Raw genomic sequence first — 19668 nt, forward strand, 5'->3', positions numbered from 1 at the left:
ATGGCTCCTATGACTGGAGTGTTGGAATGCAAGGTTACAGGCTCTTTAGAAAAGACAGGTCTGGCAGGTGGGGAGGGGGAGTTGCCATTTATGTTATGAATACGCTGGAGAGTATGGAACTCTGTCTAGGTACAGGTGATCAGTCAACAGAGAGTTTGTGGGTCAGGGTTAAAGGGAGAACAGAGATGGGGGACATTACTGTGGGGATCTGTTACAGACCAGCCAGTGTCACCCCTGTGCCTGGCAAAATCTTGGAGCAGATTCTCCTGGAAAGCATGCTGTGGCACATGAAAAACAACAAGGTGCTTGGTGACAGCCAGCAGGGCTTCACTAAGGGGTAATCCTGCCTGACCAATTTGGTGGCCTTCCGTAATGGCACTACGGAACTGATGGACAGGGGTAGAGCAGTTGATGTCATCTACCTGGACTTGAGCAAAGCATTCAACACTGTCCCACACAACATCCTTGTCTCTAAATTGGAGAGACATCAATTTGATAGGTGGACCACTCGGTGAATAAAGAACAGGCTGGACGGCCACATGCAAAGAGTTGTGGTCAATGGCTCAGCAATATCCAGCTGGAGACCAGTAACGAGTGATGACCCTCAGGGATTGGTGTTGGCACCGGTCTTCTTCAACATCTTTGTTGGTGACATGGACAGTGGGATCGAGTGCACACTCAGCAAGTTTGCTGATGACACCAAGCTGTGTGGTCAGATTGATACGCTAGAGGGAAGGAATGCCATCCAGAGGGACCTTGGCACGCTTGTGAGGTGGGCTGATGCCAACCTCATGAAGTTTAACCATGCCAAGTGCAAGGTCCTACACCTGGGTGGGAGCAATCCCAGGCACAGCTACAGGTTGGGCAAAAAGGAAATTCAGTGCAGCAGGTCGAAGGAGGTGATCCTGCCCCTCTACTCTGCTCTTGTGAGACCTCACTTGGAGCATTGTGTGCAGTTCTGGTGTCCTCAACACAGAAAGGATATGGAACTGTTGGAACAAGTCCAGAGGAGGGCCACGAGATTGATCAGGGGACTGGAGCACCTCCGTATGAAGACAGGCTGAGAAAGCTGGGGCTGTTCAGCCTGGAGAAGAGAAGGCTGCGTGGAGACCTCACAGCAACCTTCCAGTATCTGAAGGGGGTTATAGGGATGCTGGGGATGGGCTCTTCATTAGGGACAGTAGAGATAGGACAAGGGGTGATGGGTTTAAATTTAAACAGGGGAAGTTTAGATTGGACATAAGGAAGAATTTCTTTACGGTTGGGGTGGTGAGGTACTGGAATGGGTTGCCAAGGAAGTTGTGAATGCTCCATCCCTGGTAGTGTTCAAGGCCAGGTTGGACAGAGTCTTTCGTGACATGGTTTAGTGTGAGGTGTCCCTGCTCATGGCAGGGGGGGTTGGAACTAGATGATCTTAAGGTCATGCAAAAAGGCACCGAGACTGAAAGCGGTTGATTTCTTTTCTCACAAAACTAGGTAAGAACCACATGTGACTAAGACTGCATTAATCATATAATACCCATCTTCAATGTCCCTAAATTCCTTCATAGCACTACACTTTTCCTGGGGGAGTATATATATATATATACATACATATATATATATATATCTGTCTATTTTGTTCTCCCCTTGACTTCTACAACTCAGCAATGGACCATAGGCTACAGAAATGGATATCAAAGAAGAAAGATGTAGTAGGACTTGTTTCAAAAAATTCTGAAACCAGAAAATACATTTTCTCACAAGATGGAAAGACAGAATTCATACTCTAACTACTACACTCCTCACAGGAAGCCCATTCCCAAAAGACATTCAATTTTTGCACACACTTTTGCAGAAGTACCTATTGCAATGAAGTTTTCTGTAGTCCCAGGTTCTGGACTTGATAAAGGACCACTATATAGTAAAAGTCCATCTGGAACCATGGTAATAAACTCAAGAGAGAGTGAGCTTTCAAAACAAGGCCTGATGGGATGAAACCATGCATAACCATTTCCATGGAAACTGTGCTTTGTCTGCTGGCAGTCTGGTCCATGAAATGAAGCAGGACAAAGACATCTGAACGAGCACAAACAAAACAAATAGTCAAAATTCCCCACTGTTCAAACTTCTTTGTTTGCTTGCTTTATATGCAACAAATGTAGCCCTTAAATCCCAGTTAAAAAAAAAAAGCAGTGAAATAATAAAGACTTCAGCAGTCTCAAGGGTGCTTGGCAATCATTAAAATACTGAAAGGATACAAAGTATATTGATCCACTACACTGTCTCCATTTGAAAAAAAAAAAAAGGCATTTTTGAGGCCATGTTTCGGAGAACCATGAATTATTTCCCTAGGTAAGTAATTAACACAGAATACCAAAGATCAATTGGTCAGTGTATTACAGAGAAAACTCAGGGAGGTTAAGTCCTAGCTAGAATAAACCAGTATAATTTTGCTAAATGAAAACTGGTGCACAGCAACTGATGCTACAATAAAGCAAGTTTCCTATCTAATGTTTTTCTAAGCTTTTTATTTCCCATGTTTATACTACATTTCACTCCCCCTACATCCCTGCTATCACCACTGATATTTGCCTTTGTTATTACTCTTCTGGAAAAGAAAAACAACCAACCAACCAGCCAAACCAAAGCGTACTTCCCATTCCTTTATGCTGAATTAGGTGCTTTTAAAAAATGACACATTAATCATACCACTGGTTTTCCCCAGGTTTTTTTTTTTCTTACTCACATGCTATGTACACTCATATCAGGACTAAAGCACTGTTACTGGGCCATTAGTAAAGACCCTATTGTCACTAGGTTTACTCCCCAGTGCACTAGTGGGTTTTTTCACTTCTCCTGCAGTCAGAAGGACATTATGATTTGTTAGTAAACACCACTCAACACATTGAAAACAGAAAGAAAAAGAGGCATGAGAACCTGCAGTACAATTTTCCTCACCTGTAACCATTCAAAGTGTCAATACACTCCCCACCATTGAGACAAGGGCTTTGAGGGTAGGAGGAACAGGAGTAATGAACTCGGTCCCGAGCTGAGCAGGTGCAGACTGCATTGGTGGTGGTTTTCACTGACACAAATGACACACTTCCCGTATCCACCATTGTTGGGATGTCACTCACAGCAAGGTAGTTTGTGCAGCCGCTGCCCTCGCTGCAGTTTGCACTCCTACATTCATCTACATCGATCTGTGAAATGCTCAGCTGTAAAGCTGACTGGACCTAGGAGAAAATAGAGTTTAACACATTGCCAGTCTCATCGCAACAAAGGCTTTTAGGTACTCCTTCATTTCTCAAAAGTCTAAGCCATCACAGACTTCATGGAATGCTTTAGTTTCTTGAGTGTTAATTAGTAACATTCCTAAGTATAAAGGCAAAAGAAATTATTTGCAAAATACAGGGAAAATTAAAAAAAAATACAATAGCAGTATTTCCTAAAAACTTATTCACTGATATGACTGCCTGTGAGCATGTTAAATCTGTACTGGCCAACTAACGTTATTTCCAAAGATCAAAGCTCTGAGAACATTTGAGACTCCACCTTCCGAGCTGTGATGTCTGTGTCACATTTCCCTGCACCATGATAGCATGTTTTAGCTCAAGCCAGGATAAAAATTCTTCCTCATGAGTTACACCCAGGTATTATTTCTTACCTTCTCTCACACAGAAGAACACAGCCACGGAAGAATGCAGAGCTGAGCTGCTTTCAATAACAATGTCCACAGGCAGCGCCTGACATCATGACTTTGTAGCAATTAGGATTCTCTCTACTGGTTCCTGATTGTAACCTATAAACTTACATTTAAAGTCAGACTGTCTGAAACAAGTCAGCTGGATATGGTATCTTATTCTAGTTATTCTAGTATCCCTTTTGCTAGTTCATTGCTTTTATCATTAATTGGGGTTGAACCTGAAAGCCCAAATAGCCAAATACCAAGAGCTCTCACTACTGTCACAGAGGTATACACTGAGGTATACAAATGTAAAACTAACAGTAGATCAGACTCAGACTCTATTTATACATTTAGTATTAGGGGTGGTTTGGGTTTTGGGGTTTGGGTTTTTTTTTTCAAATCATAAATATCTTCAAAATTAGCTTTGAAATTATGAAAACAAATACATAAATACTAAAGCACTCCTGTTTTTTCCACTCATACAGTTATCTCAATTCACCACTGTAAGAACTTTGACCTTTATAATCAATTTCACCACAGCCTCAAATATCCTAATTTGTATTGAAAAACATGTCCCCAAAGGCATAAAATATACTTTATAACGATATGAGGCATCCTGTCAATGTAGCCTGGTGCCCGCTGCCCACATCTATTACCATTAGTGGATAGTCCATCACGTACATTTAGATAGCTATATAATACCATTACAGAAAAAAAGTGTACATAAGCAACCTTGGCTCCAGCACGGAATTAGGATGGATTATTTTCTTGCTAAATAAAAACAGTTGTTATAAAGCTATATCCCAAGGAGGTAATGCAAACATATTATTTATTTAGCAATTCAATGAATAATTCCAGTGCTAATTACCTGTTTTCAGTATTTATAGGTAAATATATGTACAAAAACTAACAGAGAATTTCTCCAGCTACGATTGGTTTTCTGTAAATTATTGGTGATTACTCACTAAAGCTATTCATTAAATATTGAAAGGTGATATACAATTAATACAAACATATTTTTCATTAAAATATGTGAAGCAATCCCATTGTTACCACTTTGATGAATTCACCTGCCATACATTATGGCATAGAATATTTGAAATCTGTTTTCTGCATTATTTTTTCAGTAATTCAATAAATATGCAACAGAAGCAGTCATTATGCTTCTTGTCCTGTCTCTGCCATTTCCTACTTGGTTATTCTGATGAGTCTCAAAATCCACACAACTACTGAAGATACATCAAGATGTAGGCAGGTGGCAAGTTAAGATATTTCAGCTTGGTTCCCAGAATCAGCTGACCCTACCATATTCACACCAGTGTCAAGTGCTGCTGTCTCTTCAGGAAAAATCCTTCATAAGATGTACCACGTATTATCCTAGAATCATAGAATAGTTAGGGTTGAAAAGGACCCTAAGATCTTCTAGTTCCAACCCCCCTGCCATGGGCAGGGACACCTCACACTAAACCATGTCACGAAAGACTCTGTCCAACCTGGCCTTGAACACTACCAGGGATGGAGCATTCACAACTTCCTTGGCAACCCATTCCAGTGCCTCACCACCCCAACCGTAAAGAAATTCTTCCTTATGTCCAATCTAAACTTCCCCTGTTTAAATTTAAACCCATCACCCCTTGTCCTATCTCTACTGTCCCTAATGAAGAGTCCATCCCCAGCATCCCTATAATCCCCTTCAGATACTGGAAGGCTGCTATGAGGTCTCCACGCAGCCTTCTCTTCTCCAGGCTGAACAGCCCCAACTTTCTCAGCCTATCTTCATACAGGAGGTGCTCCAGTCCCCTGATCATCCTCGTGGCCCTCCTCTGGACTTGTTCCAACAGTTCCATATCCTTTCTGTGTTGAGGACACCAGAACTGCACACAATGCTCCAAGTGAGGTCTCACAAGAGCAGAGTAGAGGGGCAGGATCACCTCCTTCGACCTGCTGGTCACACTGCTTTTGATGCAGTCCAGGATACAGTTGGCTTTCTGGGCTGTGAGCGCACACTGAAGCTGGCTCATGCTCATTTTCTCATTGACCAACACCCCCAAGTCCCTCTCTGCAGGGCTGCAATGAACCTCTTCTCTGCCCAACCTGTAGCTGTGCCTGAGATTGCTCTGATCCAGGTGTAGGACCTTGCACTTCTCATGGTTAAACTTCATGAGGTTGGCATCAGCCCACCTCACAAGCGTGCAAGGTCCCTCTGGATGGCATTCCTTCCCTCTAGCGTATCAACTGGACCACACAGCTTGGTGTCATCAGCAAACTTGCTGAGTGTGCACTCGATCCCACTGTCCATGTCACCAACAAAGATGTTGAATAAGACTGGTATTAAACCCAAATATATCCAAAAAATTACAAACTACATGTCTGTACTTACACAAATTACATAAACTACTGCCTTGTCCATGGAAAGTTACAGGCAGAGCAGTGGCATCTTGCCCTTGTGCAAGGCAGCAGCTTTAGTGTCTATTCATCAACAGCTGCAGGCCTTCAGCAAAACTAAGATTCGAAGAACTACAAAAAACAGAAGTGGGGCCAAGATAGATTGGTGTAGTGTCTGGCTAACTGAGTTAGAGGACATGCAGTATCCAGTAAATGAGTAGGACAGTTAGGGTACACCTGGAGGGTGAAGAAAACAGCTTATATTCAAGAACCCCTTTCCCATTATAACAGGAAAAAAAAGTTGGGGGAGGGTGTCACTTTGTATTTAAATTTGTCTTTTGGTGAGTTAAATACAATCGCAAAATTGGTTGACTCCATCTCACTGATCTGTTGTAACTGTTCCTCCAACCTGCATGTTCCTTCCAGCAGGGTTTTTAATACGGAGTGCCATCTCTTTCTAAAACAGGATTTCCATCTGGGTGGTATCAAGCCTCTACTCTAAGCGTCTAACCACAAGTTGATGCTTTGGGTATTTCCATCAGCACCTGGAACATCCAAAAAGCTGTCATTTTCAAGACATTCTCTGTACTACAGTACCACTTTGGCTTCTAGGTATTCTGATTTCATATTCAAAACTCTGATGGATTACACAATGAAACACTGACTGGAGAAAACACAGGCAACTGTACCATTATAGGAATGGAGAAACATCTTTGACTAAAACATGGTTATACTTATTGAAAAAGAAGCTAGTGCAACTGTATTATAACTGTATGTATGGGACTAAGGAAAAGGGAGAAAGCTTGAATTAAGTGCTAGCCTAAGAAGTGTTTTTGTCCTGACTGAAGAAAAAAGCCCTCATCTGTAGATGTTGCATATTCTTCCAATGAGGTTTGGGATATATATCCCACACAGTATCTGGGTGAATTAGACAGACACGCAATAACCCTAGAGAATATACCTTGGTTTTAAATGCTGCCATCTCTGCATGCAGTTTCTCAGGTCTGTAATAGGATGAGCCATCACGGACTGCAAATCTTACATCTATCTCTTTTCCATCAATGTTCATCACACTGAAGACCACGACATCACTGGACTTAGTGAGTAAAATCTTTGCTAGTAATTCCTTGAACTTGCCATATCTCGTTTTGCCATGTTCATCTCTCCTTATGAACTCTTCTGCTGTGATATCTGAGTTTGAAAACATGAAATGCTGGGAGACCACAGGTTAGTTTCTCAATTTCTTATTTAACCATACTGAAACATACTGGGAAGTTCCCTATGGTGATAAGTAAATTAAGTATTGACATAACACCATCTACATTCAGTAGTAGTACTGAATACATACATATACATAGTACATGAGTACATACATATAAACATTCAGTTATAGAAGCAGCAAATAATACTAACAACTAACTCTCACCAGCAAATAATACTAACCTGACAGATGCACAGCTGCTGAGTTTTGTATAGCTTCATTTTCCAGCTCTTCAACATGGATTTGTACTGTAGATATAACATCAGGACAAACTCCATCAGAAACCCTAACTTTTAAGTTGTACATTCCTTGAGGAGTGTTATCCACCATCATCAAAGAACCAGTCTTCTGATTTAATCTGAAAGATCTAGATATAAACCTTTAATTAGGAACCTTTAATAAAACAAAACTGAGCACTTACTTTATTCATTATTTAGAAGGCCTTAAATGTTACTATGAAAGTTATAGGATCAAAACTTATGTGGATATCAAACAACAGCAGAAAAGAACCAGAAACACTTAGATTCAGAAATGACAATCTGTAGTTTATAAAAAGATGTTTCTGCCATTCCCAAACCCCAGACTTTCCCAGACTTGAATGAAAGCTGTGTGGAGTGGAACCATGGGGTACAGCATAATCATCCATCTGGAACAGGATAGGCTCTGTATGAAATCTCTGATACTATCTTCATTTGCCACCTCAAAGTAATCAGTAATGATGGAACTCTTCCATGATCACTACTGCAGAACAATAACTTCTTAACATGGAAGCAGATCCAGGGGCTGCTGACAGGCAGAAAGTAAGCATTCTATTTTTGGGCTACATAAAGCTCTTAAGCTCTTACAGCAGACACAACAATTCACACTGATATTCACATCCACTTTCTGTATTTCAAACAGCATACTATTATGCTATATGCCATCTCACTTGATGATATGAACAAATAATATATAAGTAGGTATTAGGGATCCAATTCAACATCTTCATTGACAGAAAAAAACTCCAGTAATCTGAGTCATGGTCTTCACAGGCAATTGTAAGTTTAGCCATTAAAGGAGATGACCAAATTCCCCTCCAAATTTGATGAAATTATTCCATTCTGACTTTTACATTTGGGATTTGTATTCTACTAACTCTAACATTTGAAAGCAAGTATTAAAAAATCTGCCTATTTTTAAATCTGATCTCATAGAATGCACATTTTCAAATAAATTAATGATGACACCTGACTAAAAATCAACATCATGGTGTGATCCTGCATTCTCTTGAAAACAATATTTCCTGCATTAATTTCTTAATAGCTAGTTACCCAATTAAAAAAGAGCATTCGGAGATACATTCCTTAATACACTCAATAACCCTGGCTTTATGCACGTCCAGTACATGGAGAAATACAGAGTGAACAAAATAATTACATAAGCATAAATATTACTCTTTTTGACACAAGTACAATCCTCACTTCAGCATTTTTCCTTCAGAGAGAAATGTTTTATTGTCCCAGTCATCTTGATCTGGTGCAAACACTTCCCCAAGCACTGCTGTTGACCATTTTCCTGTTGAGATAAATTATAATAAATCTGCAGTGAATTTATGCTTTTCAGTGCACTTTATATTCTGCCACATTCATTACTGCATTTACTATTTTCAGATTCCTGCTCAATTTGGTAACGGTTACGATCCAAGATTCTTAAAATAATGCATAGCCTGTCATATTGTTTCTGCCAGTTCTGGAAACGTGAGCACACTTGGATGTCACATGAAAGAAGAAAAGCTGAGAACAACACAAAACAACAACAGAATGATAAATAAATACAACTCTATATATAATTCTCAGAAAAAAAAATTTGAAAAATAAAAAAATCACCACATCAGAAGTTAACACCCAAATGTTTCATTGCTACTCTATTATTTCCAGTGTCACACAGGTGGAATCCAGCAAAAGAAGGAGAGCATCTCATGAGGTGCATCTGGGAGAGAAGGCCAGGACAGAGGAAAGGAAGAAGCTACCAAGCTATGACAGGTCTTGGCACTTTACTCAGACCCCTGTGGGCTGCCACTTAAGTGAAACGTCCAAGCTGCTGTTCTAAAAAAGAAGCAGCTCCAGGGAAAGAGACCTTTTAATTCCACAGCCAAGATCCAGCAACATGGGAAATGTTTTAAGGCTCAAATCTGGAGCCAGTTCACCCTAGGAACTTCATTCTCTCATTTCTACAGTAGGAACTGGTCACATCTTTTTCTCTTTTAGGTATACTGAATTCAGCAAAAATAACTCACTGCAACAATACCTTCTATAGATAATCTTCTCTAATATTTATGAGTAATTGTGCTAATGCAATGATGACCGAGATACAGCCAAGTCTATATGGGACAGAGTATTTGGGAAAATGTGTAATGAACCATGCATAGTAAGTTCTATTATTCAGGACATTGAAGGTCAACTTTTACAAATAATTTAGGAAAAAAATAATGAAAGACAATTTTTAGAAAATATTATCTAAATGTTCACCCTCTACCTACTCTGAGAAATTGTAAAGCATTCATGTAATGGACGTATTTCCTCTGCTCTTTCCCACTACAACCTTAAACCTCACCGTATTGCTGCTGCTATCACAGAGCAGCTCTCCTGTGAGTATTTCATTAACTCAGTACTGTGCACCATTCCAGAACAGCAGCAGCATCTTTTTTTCAGTCCAAAGACTACATGCTCCAGGAAGCAGTCACTTACTGCATCCTAGTGATTATTCTTTAGTTAAAAAAGCACCAACCCAGCTTTCTCGTGGATCCTTTCTTGACAGCACAAAACCTCCTTCCTCAGGACTTCTATCCTGCTCAGCCACAGAGTGGCTACCAAAGTGGCAGTGGGACTGCTCTGATATTTCTGAGTAGGGCTCATCTATCAACCTCTATTTCTTAAAGTTGCTTCAGTTCTGCCATTCTCAGCTCCAGATCTCTCAGCATCAGATGCTTCCCCAATCATGGGTTCACACACAAAAAACTTCTCCTCTGTGTAGGTGAAAACCAACGACCGGAAAACAGATTTTATTGGTTTAAAAACTACTGCTTTTTCTGCAAGTGCAAAATATTGTCTGCAGCTAACAGTTTTCTGAGAGATGATCTTTTACATACCAGGGTCTGCACATATACTTTACTCATTCAACTTGATTTATTAGTTTACAGAACTGGAGTTCCAGTTTTGACATATGTAAACCATTTAAAAAAAATTAGAAGTGCAAGAGAGAAATGTTTAAAATTGTACTATATTCATGCATCTGATATAATATCCAGATAGTACTTACCTTTGTAACTGTGCACATAGACTTCCTTATGGCCAGATTCATGGCAGTTGTCATTTTCATCACCAATTGTTATAGTTAGGGTGTTTGTAGAGCTCATAGCTGGAATCCCACTATCTGTTATAACTACTGGCAGATGAAACACCTTCTCCTTTTCTCTGTCAAAGGACCTCAAAGCAGTTACAGTTGCCGTGTTATTTCTGTTGTCAGTAAGAGAAAAATCCAAAGAACTCTGATAATCTGGTGGTAATGAAAACATGAAGGGTGGCCCATTTTCCTCACTGTCTGGATCAAACACATGCAGCAGTTTTGATGTATGGTTCATTGACACTATTTCAGGCTTCAGTATATTTTCCCAAACTACAGGCATATATGGTGCCTCAAATCTTGGTCCATTGTCATTAACATCAAGCAAGTTAATCAGAACTGTAACACTTCCAGTGCGGGCAGGTGTCCCTTGATCTGAAGCTTGGACAATTAAACTGTATTTTTGAATGACTTCACGGTCTAGGGTATTTGCCACAACCAAATGACCATATTGGTCAACTGCAAACTGTCTCATAAGATCAGAATCTGACTGTATAGAATATATAATGTTCCCATTCAAACCAGAATCCTTGTCTGTAGCTCTCACTGTGGTTACTGTAGTACCTACAGGCATGTTTTCAAAGAAAGGGCTTGTCTGAATAAACTGGGAAAGGAAAACTGGGCTGTGATCATTAGAGTCTTCAACTTCAATCAGGCACACTGCAAAACTAGAAAAATCAAGATCTTCCACCGCAATAGTAAGATTAAACTGCCTCTCATGTGCATTCTCAAAATCCAATTTTTTTTTCAGTCGAATAGTGGCACACTGCTGTTCTTTGTCATTCCTAACATAAAACTTCTGATCTGGGTCTCCCCTTATGATACTGAATATTAAGTCAGCATTTACCCCAAAATCTGCATCTGTAGCACACACCTGCACCACTTCTGAGTCAATGGCACTGTCTTCAGGAATTACTGCCTGCCACACCTTTTTTGTGAATTTAGGTATGTGATCATTGATGTCTGCAATCCAGACAGTAGCAGTGCCAGTTCCTGTTAGCCCTCCTCCATCTCTTGCTTCAACAGTAAGAAAATAATTTTCCGTCCTTTCTCTGTCTAGCATTCCCCCCGCTACATAGATCATACCAGTATTGGGGTTGATATTAAATATGTCAGCACCAAACTCATTTCTTACATTCTCTGTTATCTTGTAAGTCAGCACAGCATTAAGGCTTACATTTGGATCATCACAATCAACAGCACTCATTTCCATGACTAACGTGTCTGCAGGAGAATTTTCAAAGACATTCCCATTGCAATCATCAGGCATGCATGTGAACATGGGCGCATTGTCATTTATATCCCACACATTAATAATTACATCAGCAAATCCTGTAAGTCCTTCTCCACCTTCATCCGTAGCCAATACAACAAATCTCCATAGTGCTCTCTCTTCCCGATCCAGCATCTTGTTGGAGTAAATGCTGCCTGTTCTCTCATCTATTGTGAAAATATCAGCTGCTCCATGCCCATGCAATGAGTATCTCAAATCTGCTTCATCCACATCACTATCGGGATCATTTGCCGTAACCTACAAAAGTTTTGAAAACAAGGACATGGAAATTATCAAATACGTAAATATCGTACTATATCCTATGTGCTCCTACAGTCTGAGAGAGACCATTCAAAAGTAGGTAATATGTTATTAGTATGTGCATGCCAGAAGATTGGCAAATGAGAGGTGGCTGAGGGACCAACCAGGTAGGTAAATGTGCTTTGTACCACAATAGGAACGTAGATATTCTAATACTAAAATCATATTTTATTTTTCATATTTTTAGAGGTGATTTGACTATGCTATTCTGCTAGCTACTTTAAAAAGTTAATGATTTACATTTTCAGATCATTTTTTAGGATTTTGAGTGATCCTGCTTATTCTACTTAATATCCTTGTAATTATTTTTCCATAAAAGTCCATTTCTCTTCTTCCACTGACAAAAAAAAACCACCTCAGTGTAACTAAATTTCATTAATATATCTGGTTTGGATTATTAACGTAATTTTACCCTAGTAATCTGTGCTCTTTCACTGAAATAATCTCTCTCTCTATGTACTACCTGAAGTACAAAGACTGGTAATCCATCCAGTTCCTCAATTATACTTCCATAGTATTCATTTATAGAGAATACTGGAATCTCATCATTTTTATTCATGACATTGATGATGATAACTGTATAGTCTTCCCATTTCCCATCAGAGGCCAACATGCGAATCTCATACATTTTTGTTTCTTCATAATCCAGTGGCTGGGCAATAAAAATGGCTCCTGTTTCTGATTTTACACCAAGGACTCCTCCTGTGTTCCCAGATGTGATCTGGTACCGCAGTTTAGCATTTGTTCCTGTCAATTACCAACAGTGTCAGAAAACACACATTTCTTGAAGCAGATGAAACATGGGATGTTAAGAGGAAGTACAAATCGTACAAGAACTTATTTTTGGTATTACAGCTTTGTGGTCTTTTAAAACATGCAGCTATGTCAGATTACTTACCAGCATTTTCAATTCTGTATGTCCAACTGTAATTTGTGTCTTTGCAATGAAGTATTAATTCTGCTTTTACTTATGATCCCTCAAATTCACTGAAGGATCAATATGACTGGCCAAGGCTATGGGACCAAAAAGACAAATTCTTATTTGCTAACACCCAGCATGTGAGTTATCATAAAATACTTCATACCATAGAACCATTCAGGACTCATTCTAGGAAGTGTAGACTCTAATATGAGAATGCGTACGAAGAAAAAAAGAAAGAGAATACAAATATACTGTCTATAGAGAAAGCAAATGAATCCCACTGAAACAAAGTCTGATTTGTTCTAGTTAACCAGGACATTTTTATTAGTGCCCATTTGTAAGAAAATTATATGATCTATTATAAATTTTTATTTGCTGGCACAGAAATTATTCCCCATCATCCCACATTAATGCATTGCCTCTCGAAATAAGAGTTATTTGACGTCTGCCTCACAGCTCCATTATGAACTAATGCTCATGCCCAATCAGTTCACACTTAAAGAAATTTAAAAATCTAGAGAGAAAAAGACATTTTCCTTTCTAACACCACTAACTATGTCTTGGTGTGCTGAAATTAACTCATTAATATTTTAGACACAGCTATTGTGAATTCCAATACTTCACCTTCATCTTCATCAGTAGCACTGACTGTAATGATAGTTGAATCCACATCCTGGTCTTCATCCACATTTACTTCATAGACACTCTGAGTGAACACAGGCTTGTTATCATTCACATCACTGATAAAAATGCACACATAGGCAGTGTCTAGAGAGGCAAGAAACAAGAGATTAAAATACTCATCTGTGCCATGTCTGTCAGCTACAATTCCTTAAGCTGTCCAGACACACACTAAATGAAGATGAATATGCAGACAACACAGAAGCAAACCCTTAGGGTTGTGGGCCATATATATACCAACATTACTCAAAAGCACTTGGATATCAAATGAATGTCGCATCCAATATGTTTAAACAGATAATATGTGAATAATTGATGCCAAATATGGCAATTGTACAGCTTTTAGTAATAACTTTTTGTCCTGAAGCCACAAAAGATGAATTTTAAGTCTGTCTTTAAGCACAGCCATCAACTTAAAATGGGATTTTCTACCTTGAACTTTCCTGCTTCATACTTCATAACCATTTTAGACTGAACGAAGTATTTTATGCAGTGCTTTGAGAAACACTTTTACTATCCAAAGATCTATATCTGAAGGATAATGGGTGCATCTTTACCAGCTGGGAAATACTCTGTAAACTCTATCTATGAAGTTTTAATTCCAGAACAAAAAACTTGCTTGCTTATCATATAAAATACCTCTTCCAGCTCCGACACAACTGTTGCACAAACAATAAAAAAAGAAAACCAGAACCAACCTAAAACTACAACAGTGGACGCTCTTTCACAAGTACACTTGAAAAAAGGCAATCAATATCTAATCTTGCATTTCAAGCTTCTGTTTTCAGAGATGAATCCAGGTAAAATCATGCCTGTCACAGACATCTGTCTCTTACCAGAGTTTGGCATCCCATGTCTTCCAGGTCGAGCTGACTCAGAGCCATCTACTGACTTGACTTCTAGAAGATACGACACTTTTTTCTCTCTATCAAACACTGAGGCAGTGTATATTGAGCCTGTCTGTGAGTCCAAGTGAAAATATGTGTAGTCTCTGCTACTGTCATGTAACAACGAGTAAGTTATCTAAAGAATTAAAAAAAAAGTTGTTAATATATACTTTCCTTTTGCTGGAGAGTTGACAAGTAAGTACTTAAAGAGAGGAAGAACAGTCTTGTGTTTGAGAACTTAATCTGGGCCAAGAAAGCCAGGTAAAGCTGCCAGTTTGTGCAACCAAGTTTGAAGTCAATTAACTTCCTCGCATGCTGACAGACAATCTGTAAAGGCAATAAATTTGTCTTGTCTAATCAGTCCCCGAGTTCAGAAGTTCACATTGGCAAAGTGCTTGCACAACAGCATCCAAACTCAGCTAACAATCCCACGTAGTAATAGAATAGCCACAGGTGAGCTGCATTCGTACTTGCTCAGTATCATGGACCATGTTCTAGTCTCATTTATATCATATTATGCTCTTGTCTTCAGCTTGCATTCTTGTTTCCATTTTTAAAAATCAGTAATGGATACATCTACTTTTGGTGTTAACTTTACATATTTTATAAGGATTCAATTTTCTTTACTCCCAATAATTTACAACTCACAGAAGCTTTTAACACATTTTTTCTTCTATTAATTTATCCAATCACATTTTAAGTCTATGAAGACCTTTCCGAATGAAAGCATTCTACAGCAGGTTTTCCACCTGAACTACAGATGGCATGAATATATTTTGTTTTGTCTGACGCCTACTAGGTTTAATCACATTTTTCACATGGCAAGACAGAGAAACATGTTACTAATGACTTAATTTCATCTCATGTTTCCCTATTAGTCATCCCTTTTCTAGGTTGAAGACTTGTAGTCTATTTAGCTGTTGTTCACATAGAAGTTATTCTGTACCTTTTGTCGCGGAAGACGGAGACCGCTACTTGCTTACCTCACCATTCTGACCAAGGTCAAGGTCAACGGCAGACACCTGAACAACAAATGTCCCCAGACCAGCTCCTTCTGTTACCAAGGCTTCATAAATAGGTGAAGTGAAGAATGGGACATTATCATTAACATCTAAAACATCAGAAAGAATGCATAAGGAGAAGTATAAAACTTCAAAGAAACAGAAGTACTATGATTTTACTATAACATCACTGCACAGCTTACAAACCTGTTACACTAATATAGATTGTAGTGAACGCTGCCAGAGGAACTGCAGCAACAGTCTGTGCTCGAACTCTCAGCAGAAAGCTCTTTGTTGTTTCATAATCTAGTGCCTCAGCTACCAGGATTGAAGCAGAAGCATCATGTCTGTTTGGAGTCAGGTAGAAGCGAACCGGCATGTTGCTCTCCGGAACAAGTCCCTCTTCTAAGTTGTAAGTCACACGGGGATCACCAATGGGAGAAGTTGCTTTGATTGTCTGCACAATTCAGAAAGTTTTGTAAGTACAGAAACATTCCAAAAAGCTTTTGTGCACTGGCTCTCCCAAAAAAAAACAAGCATTTCCTGATACCAAACCTTAACCCTGCCTGAACAACTCCAGGCTGCAGACAGCTGCAGCCAAAGGCAACCAGTCATTATGTGTTTGGTTGCTCATGTTTTTGTCTTAAAAATATGTATTCTAGACTTACTTCATAAAGCTGTTTTGATTACTCATTCCAAGCAATCAAACTGAACAACTCAAAGTACTTTAAGCCAAATAATGACTTCAGGTAACACAGAAACAAATAAGCAGCATTAAGTTACTCTATAGCCTTGGAGCTATAGGCAGACAAACAAATCTGTCCCAACCTTACCAAAATTGATGCATCTTGTGTCGTGTTCTCTGGAATAACAACTTCATAGCTGTCTCTTTCCCACTGTGGAGGCTGGGTTTTTGCACTGGTAATAGTTACTGCAAGGTCAACTTTACTGCTCCTATTACCTCCATCTGTAGCAATAATCTCTTGAATTATAGATGACCTCTGAACAGTAAAAAAGGTTTCGTTACAGAGGGTTTTGATCAGGAATCCAGTGAGTTTGGGTTTGGGTTTTTTCAAAATAATGACATAAAATTAAAGGCACACTTTAAAAAATCTGCACAGTACAAAATCATCCACAACTGTAATATACTACACTCAGAATATGAAGTAGGTGCAAGGTTGCTGGAAATTCTGCTCTTTGCTTTACTTAAGATTGCTGGAAAATTTTGCTAATTTTGTCTCAGTAAACCTCAGCAAATTTCACACAAAGTTGACAACAAAACAAATAAAGAAGCACTCTGTGGAGCCCCTGAGTCCTTATGCATATCTGTCAACAGTTTTTATTAGGTCTGTAAGGTTCTTGGATTCAATAAAGAAAATACGTTAAAAGGGCACACCTTCACCAAAATTTTATGTATCAATTACTTAGGAGTTAAATCTCTACATTAAAAGTATCTATTACCTATTTAAAGATTGACATCTACAGCAATATTTTCATTTCAACACAAATTGCAACTGTGAAAGTATCAAACTGCTTATGTAGGTATTCAGAAACTGATGAAATTGATAAATATTAGGCATCTACATGCAACAATTGCATTCATTATGCCTTCAACCTTTCCAAGGGACAGCTTAGTTCACCATGACTAACATGAATCAAGTTGGGACTCTGTATCAGAAGCAAAGTTTAACACTCTTTCAGAGTCAGGTTCCTGTCTTAACTCATTGCCTGTTAACACAGTGAAGTCCTATATCCAGGTTCTTGCTCCCCTGCTTATGGTCTCAGCCCTCAGGTCCTTGGTATTACTATGCCAAAGCTAACGAAATGGGAAGAACAAGTTCTCAGAAGCAATGCTGTCAGGTGCTACTTTCCCAGCTGAAAGCAAGGCTTGTTAACATGCAATCTGCAGTCAGTGAGCTCATTAGCTAAAAGCCTTAGACTCGTATTTAATTTAAACATAACATACTGATTCTTTAATGTGAAGGGGTAACACAAGCTCATAACCTGAGTCTGTCCTATGTAATATTGAAATAGACAGCTTAAAAAGTAAAGCAAGCACCATACCTGGGATATAGGTTGGTTCACAAACACCCAGCCTGTAGTAGGATTGACCTGTAAATAATTTGGCTCTTCATTTGCTATTGAATATGTAATGGCAGCATTGGAGCTGTAGTCATCATCATGGGCTGCAACACGAAGAAAGCTGGTCCCAACTCTTGTCTCTTCTCTTAGGAAATCTAATGTAAGGAAAGGATATTTCAAACTGATCATTAATTCACTGAAGTACCATGAATATCTTACTAAGAAATGAAGAAATACTAAAGTACTAATGTATGGAAGCTATAACTTTATATTCCGTGGAACAACAGCAGTAAGAATTCAACTGAGTACTTTGAAGAGCTGCTGTCACTCCAGAGCTATGGATCACATCTGAACTTATTACCACACTGATAACTAAAATTCTTATTTCTTATAAGATACTACTTTTTTTTAGTTCTTGTATTTTTACTAAGACACTACTTGCTCTGTATGAAACATACATAAATGGAATATTCATTTATTGCATAAAGCTAGAAGAAAAGGTCCTACTTTCTAGGACTTAGTACAACTATAAACGAGTTAGTTATACTAGCTGAGAAGACTGATAATTCAAATCTCATTTTTCCTTCAGTTAGTATAAGTAACTGAGAATTATAAGTCCTCATTTGTTTATGAATATTATACATGCCTCTGGGTGTTCATCCATAAACAGGAAGGGAGTTTTTGAGGAACCAAGAAGCAAGGTAAAACAACAAATAATGAAGAATTACAAAATTCAAATGGAAAAGGTATGTAATCAAAAGTTATTACAAAAATCTATAAATCAGAAAACAAAGGATACAGTTACTGCTCAGCGCTGCACACTCATGTTCTCACTGCAACTTCCACATCTCTATGTAGTACCACAGACACTCAGTACACTCAGGTAAGGAAAGGTACTGACATGGCTATTGTTACAAGGAATTTTTCCATAATGACACTCAGGAGTCAAGACTGTGCTTGTTACACTGCATATTACAGAGTTACAATCAAGGTGGGTGCATCCCTGGTTGCAATCACCTAGTTGGACATGGGATCTACTGCCAGGAAAGACAACACATCAGGTAAGCTCACACTCAGGGCACTGAAATGCTATCCAATGATTCTCAATTACATTCATAATGGGTGCTTTCAAATCTCGGATCATTGTCATTTTGGTCCAGGATGATAATATTTATCTGACATATTCCAATGAGCGGCTCCGTTGCCTGATCTGTTGCTGTCACAGTGACAGGATATTCCCTTTGCTTTTCTCGATCAAATACTTGAACAGTTGTCAGAACACCTGAAAACACATTAAATACCAGTAGTTAAAATACTGTGCATTCTGAACTTGGATGCTTATTTGTCCGTCATCCAATGAAACACAACCTATAATGTGAGCTTCAGGTTCAAGGATTCAAACACAAGGTTTAACTCTTTCAACAGCTTACAGTGTCGTGGCTCAGGCAGATACAAACTTGATATACACTTACATCTACACACAATTGAACTTAAATTTAGAAAATGGAGGCAAGTACCAAACTAAGAGAATAAGATTATAAACAAAATATTCCTTTTGAAGAGCAGTAAGGACAGGATAAAGTCATGCTTCATGTCTTTCATTCTCCAAAAGTTGAGCCTGAGTTTAGTTTTGGCCTTCCAAGTGTTAGTCTCTTTCTATTTGTAAGACTGCTGTCATTTAGATAAATTATTTCTATGCCTTTAGCAATGTTGCAATATAATGTGCACTTAAAATACAGTGGTTCTTTTAAATCCAGTCAAAAAAATAGAGAAGTTATTATTTCACACAGCAGAACTTCCACAT

General features: G+C 38.8%; 1 protein-coding gene across 1 annotated transcript in view; it reads right to left on the reverse strand.

Moving 5' to 3' along the window:
• Window positions 1–19668, reverse strand: part of LOC101880005 (neural-cadherin-like) — a 57569-nt gene that overhangs the window by 15024 nt on the left and 22877 nt on the right. The window contains 14 exon segments of the mRNA XM_034073042.1: window positions 1844–2058; window positions 2941–3218; window positions 7017–7246; window positions 7499–7683; window positions 8777–8870; window positions 10614–12228; window positions 12755–13038; window positions 13838–13981; window positions 14731–14917; window positions 15765–15892; window positions 15990–16239; window positions 16616–16783; window positions 17847–18019; window positions 18976–19146. Coding sequence (XP_033928933.1) covers window positions 1844–2058; window positions 2941–3218; window positions 7017–7246; window positions 7499–7683; window positions 8777–8870; window positions 10614–12228; window positions 12755–13038; window positions 13838–13981; window positions 14731–14917; window positions 15765–15892; window positions 15990–16239; window positions 16616–16783; window positions 17847–18019; window positions 18976–19146 — 4122 coding nt within the window.

Source organism: Melopsittacus undulatus, chromosome Z (genome assembly GCF_012275295.1).
Source record: "Melopsittacus undulatus isolate bMelUnd1 chromosome Z, bMelUnd1.mat.Z, whole genome shotgun sequence".
In the NCBI taxonomy this organism is placed as follows: Eukaryota; Metazoa; Chordata; class Aves; order Psittaciformes; family Psittaculidae; genus Melopsittacus; species Melopsittacus undulatus.